Genomic DNA, 5,003 nt, shown 5'->3' on the forward strand with positions numbered 1-5,003 from the left:
TCATACATTGAAACATTACACGTCTGAACAGTAAGGAGTCTGTACACACGTTGCCTCGAAATTGCAAATCAGGAAGACTTACCGCTTGGAACTTCATAACTTCATTTTGAAGGAATAGCGAGGGGGAGGGGATGGCCTCAGTGAATACCAGGAATCCTTTAAAAAAAACTATTCTTACTGACAATCTGCCAAGAGCGCCTTACTGGAAGAGGAGGAGGAGCCTCGTCAGCCCCGACACATTATGAGCGCCTGCCTCACACGCAAGATGATCACTAACAGGCAAACGGTTCAGAGAGAACCCACGGTCTGTGGATAAAGGACCAACCTATATTAATTGAAGTGAATTAGAAAAGGACACAATTTGTAGACCATTGTTACACAAGAGACAAGATCGACTAACTTTTTCAACCCTGCTCTGAAGATACCGAACAAACTATTTCGAGTTCAAAGCTGAATAGAGCCGATACAGATAAGGTAAAATCTGAACTGAAGTATTATGTGCTTAAACTATGTTATGGTGAACTGAATTAAAAAGCCTAAACGGCAACAAAAAAATAGATAGTAGTAAGTGTTTCCGTTTATTATGACTGGCCGGGGTAAAATTGTGCAATGGTTCAAGAATTACGCTGCTTTACTGGAACTGACCGCTGTTACCGAGCTTAAGTACACGGAAAAAGTTTATGGTAAATGGATTTTTAACAACGTCCGCCGTGCATAGCCTAATCAGCTCTGACATTCAAATATTATCAGCATCTTTACGCCAGTTAACGGAACCTTACTACAGTGACATTTATAACATCTGAAGTAAGTTTGAAGAAAGTTGTTTGGTTTTAAAGATTTAGAAAAGTTAACCACAGAAAAAACATCAGGGCGCTTGCTTACATTCACAAAGCAGCCTAACAATAGAAACCCTGTTTGCCTTTGATGTAGGCAACAATATTTGAAATAACTAAGACATAATCTTTGCCCAAGAGCATCGTGGGTCGAAGAATATCACATTACTCTCTATCTAGTTTCTCTATAAATAAAGTTACCCAGAACGTTTATGCGTTGCTGTAATTCGATTGATATAATCTGATAGTCTATTAAAAAAGTCCATTCACTTTCTCTACACAAAGCCAAGCTGCTGATATATTTTCATTTCACCCAGCATCCAATTCATTCCACATTGATCCACTCACTGATCTCTAACATTGATTCTTGTCTCTTTCCCAGGAGTTTCATCCCTTAACACGGACCTACAACAAGTTGACTTCCAACTTCCCTTGCTGTGGGAGTCACAAGCTGTTCTTTGACAGGCCCTCTCCACTTCTGTCGTCTGCGTGGTGCCTAGTGCTCACCAGGCAGTCCAGAGTGCGGACGCAGCGCCATGGTAACCTACAGCAAGTTTGACTCCGTCATGAGCAGCAGCCCGTTCGACACCAACATGAGGCTGCCCCACCGTTACAAGACCTTCAGCTCCAAGCTGCAGTACCAGCTGGTGCTCACCAACTTGCACAAACTCCAGGAGAGTGGATTCTACTGGGGCTCCATCAGTGGCAAGGAGGCCAACGCCATGCTGGCCTCCGAGGCCACCGGCAGCTTCCTCATCAGGGACAGCTCTGACAACCGCCATTTCTTCACCCTCAGTGTCAAGACGGCGTCGGGCACCAAGAATTTGCGCATCCAGTGCGATTCGGCCACGTTTTTCCTGCAGACAGACCCTAAAAGTATGCTGGCTGTCCCCCACTTTGACTGCATCCTCAAGCTGGTCCATCACTACATGCCCCCCAGCAAAGGTGCCTCATGTGGGGGGAACACTCGAGGAGGGAGCTCCTACTACATCTACTCTGGAGGGGAGAAAATCCCTCTGGAGCTGCTGAAGCCCCTTTCTACCAGCATGTCCACCCTGCAGCACCTGTGCAGGAAAACAGTCAATGGACACCTGGACATCTCCACAAAAAGAGACCAACTCCCTCATCCTCTCAAGGAGTTCCTGCAGGACTATGACGCTCCCATCTAGAGGCTCTGGGCACGTTGTCTGTGGTTGTCACGGACGTACGCAGCAGTTCCGTTACGGTGTACCAAGAGAACCAAGTCCCGAGGAGATGTGGCCTTCACCTGCGTTCTGACCTCACAGCGCCAGGAAAGAGAGCTGGCCGGGAGAAGCGTGGCAGAAGCACGCTGCCTAAAGACAAGTGTCCGACTTTTCAGTCAATTACTAAAGGCTGTGGTATCAGTGGGCACAGGGAAAAACCAGTCCCCAGAGGACAGACAAAGAGGGATCTGCTGCTATTGGATCCTGTGTGTTCAGCTAAAGTGCTCCTGGCAGGTTTGGAGTAGATGGCACCCTGGCCTCTCTTGCCACACATCTCCTCACTGCTGCTAACCATTGAGCTATGGAGTCAACAGCCACACACTAGCCTTGGCTAACTACTCATTCATTGCACCAAGACTGGTCATGGCTTTGACTAGGAAATTGACATTAGTCATGGATAAGACAAACCTGGGAAGTTTTAAACATGACGGTTGAAAGAGGCTGGCTTTCTGAAATTCTGTGTGCTCTGGCCAGCAATTGGTCAGTCACCAGGAACTTACACGGTTGTTCCATGGACATTCATCTTCAATGTCATCACACCAGTAAATATTTGTCAGGAATGGATCAAAAGGATGAATGTTTTTTCTGAATGTTGCATAAGTGCAAAGAACACAAGAGGAAACTTACAAAAGACAAAGGAGACTCAAGAGACATTAACTTCCAAACAAAGAAACTCGGAAAGAACATTATAACAATTGTATGTTTATAAGTTTATTGACAATAGACAAGGTCAAACCTCCTGACCTTCTAAAATAACTGAAAAATAACCAACCAGATGGGAAACTAGATCTATGTTTCAATGTAAATGGTATGGCGATACAACGATTTGTCAGCTGTTTGTCTAAGCATCCAACTGACACAGAAAAAATGTACCCACATAAAAGTGGTGGTAGTTATTGCACAGCCAGGAGTCTATTGCTAGCTATTTAAAAAAACGAAAACATTTTAGCCTGTCAGAAAGAGAGGACCCAAGATACTTCTTATTCTTATCTCTTTCTTAAACAAGACAATGTTTACATGAATGAAAATTAAGTGGTGAAAATAATAATCTTATCTTTTATAAAGATACCACAGTTACCAGCCAAGTATTTGGCTGTAGATGCTTGAAGACATTTGAAGATATAGGTATAGCAGAAGCATGCAGACCGAAACAACTTTGCACATATTTATATAAACATTTCAATAATTTATAATAAAGTGCACTATTTTTCTATAAAGGATTTTCTTGATGAGTGACTTTGTTTTGGGGGACTTACACATGCATATAAACACATATGCAGACACACATCATACATGCATGGACAAGTTTACATGTTTATTTATATCATTTAACAGTAGTAATTCTCATCAAACATTTATTTAACGTTCACATGTCTACACATAATATTTTTACTAACCCTGAACCTAACTCAAAAGCCGGTCACTGTCATCTGTTTGGTAACATAGATAAGACAGTATCAACATAGGTAACATAAATAAGACAGTATCAATAGAAATACCAGGGAAGTACTTCCTTAGATTTTAACTAAATACAGCAGAACTGGCAGACGAAGTTTCATACCCTGGGGAGATATTTTAGAGAAGAGCGAGTGAGTCACGTCTGTGGTTTTTCCTTCTAAGGTAAATTAGTACAGACTTTCACAAGTTTCATCACAGACCTACATAATGCTATTGTTCTCCAAATTAATCAAGAGAAGACATCTGGGTGGTCCAAGTAGCATACCACACAACATAATGCACTGATATGGTTATGATCAATTTGACCTTTGTTTTCTAAAAATATTTTAAAGAATCCTGGCCTAAGTATCTGAGCAGACAGGGTTTGAGGTTGATGCAACCCTGCAGTACACGGATGCTCCTTGCATCTGCAAGTTCTTCGGCTTATCAGTTTTGATCTAAGGTAAGCACTTGACACACTGACACCTCAGCAAAACTTTGTCCTTGAGAAGTGTAGCGAGTTAGAGAATCTGTAGAGATGCAATTCACTCCTACACCCAGCCTACAGGGCTCTAGAGACTAAACAAATGCCTGTTTACTGTTAACCTAACACCACACCCAGTCTTCTACATAGAACCAGCAGTCTGAACAATGTCTTCCTACAAGTCTTTGCACGTGTTATGTATCATGTTGTAGAGCAGAGTTACTACACTTACATAATGTGGTACAGATACAGAAACATCGACAGAAAATAATCCTCCATTTTGAACATCCATTTAAATCATGTATGAGCTTTCTGAAATTCTTTCACAACTTACTGAAATATGACAGAATATATTCAGGACTTGGATGACCATTACCATTGTAAATGTTCACTGTGAGTAGTACTTGCCCTGCTCCCTCTGTTCTTTATTGATTATCTTAGACAATAGAACTGACCAGGAGAACTTAGACTTGACATTCTCCCAGGGGATTTACATAAGACCAAGATAGGCCTGTGAACTAAGCAGAATGAGAGGGTTTCTTTGGAATGAGCTGATAACAGTGTTATAAACCATTCAGGTAAAAGAGGATAGCGGTCCTTCCAATGTAAAACATCAGTGCATTTGAGTAATGCATAAAAAAGTCAGTCTTTGTTCTCATGAAGGAGGTTAGAGGGCAGGGTGTTGTGTTCTATGGGTGCATTCATGTCCTATTCCACAGAAAGTTGTGGAGACGTCCCAACATCTCAAGACACAAATCCAGACATCCAGATGAAAAGAAAGCTAGCTTGGGTTTGGTGAAAGGTACTCAGAGGGAAGACAGTAGGCAAAGGGGGGAGACAAAGTTCAGTTAAGTTCCTGACCAAAGTAAAACTACAGGCACCTTGGCTCACGAGAAGATATGGAAGTGTCAGCAGTAAAACTATTTCACAATATAGGTACTGATACTGTAATTCTGCTATATCTTTGTACAAAGTAATATACCGTTAGTCCGTTAGTTATAAATG

General features: G+C 42.0%; 1 protein-coding gene across 1 annotated transcript; it reads left to right on the plus strand.

Moving 5' to 3' along the window:
• The first annotated feature begins 262 nt into the window (after positions 1 to 262).
• Positions 263 to 3,295, plus strand: socs3a (suppressor of cytokine signaling 3a). Its single transcript, XM_062448935.1, has 2 exons — positions 263 to 474; positions 1,216 to 3,295. The coding sequence occupies exon 2, from the start codon at positions 1,370 to 1,372 to the stop codon at positions 2,000 to 2,002; it is 633 nt and encodes a 210-aa protein (XP_062304919.1). The 5' UTR covers positions 263 to 474; positions 1,216 to 1,369; the 3' UTR covers positions 2,003 to 3,295.
• Positions 3,296 to 5,003: the final 1,708 nt, after the last annotated feature.

The sequence above is a fragment of the Osmerus eperlanus genome, chromosome 2, assembly GCF_963692335.1.
Source record: "Osmerus eperlanus chromosome 2, fOsmEpe2.1, whole genome shotgun sequence".
Classification (NCBI taxonomy): domain Eukaryota; kingdom Metazoa; phylum Chordata; class Actinopteri; order Osmeriformes; family Osmeridae; genus Osmerus; species Osmerus eperlanus.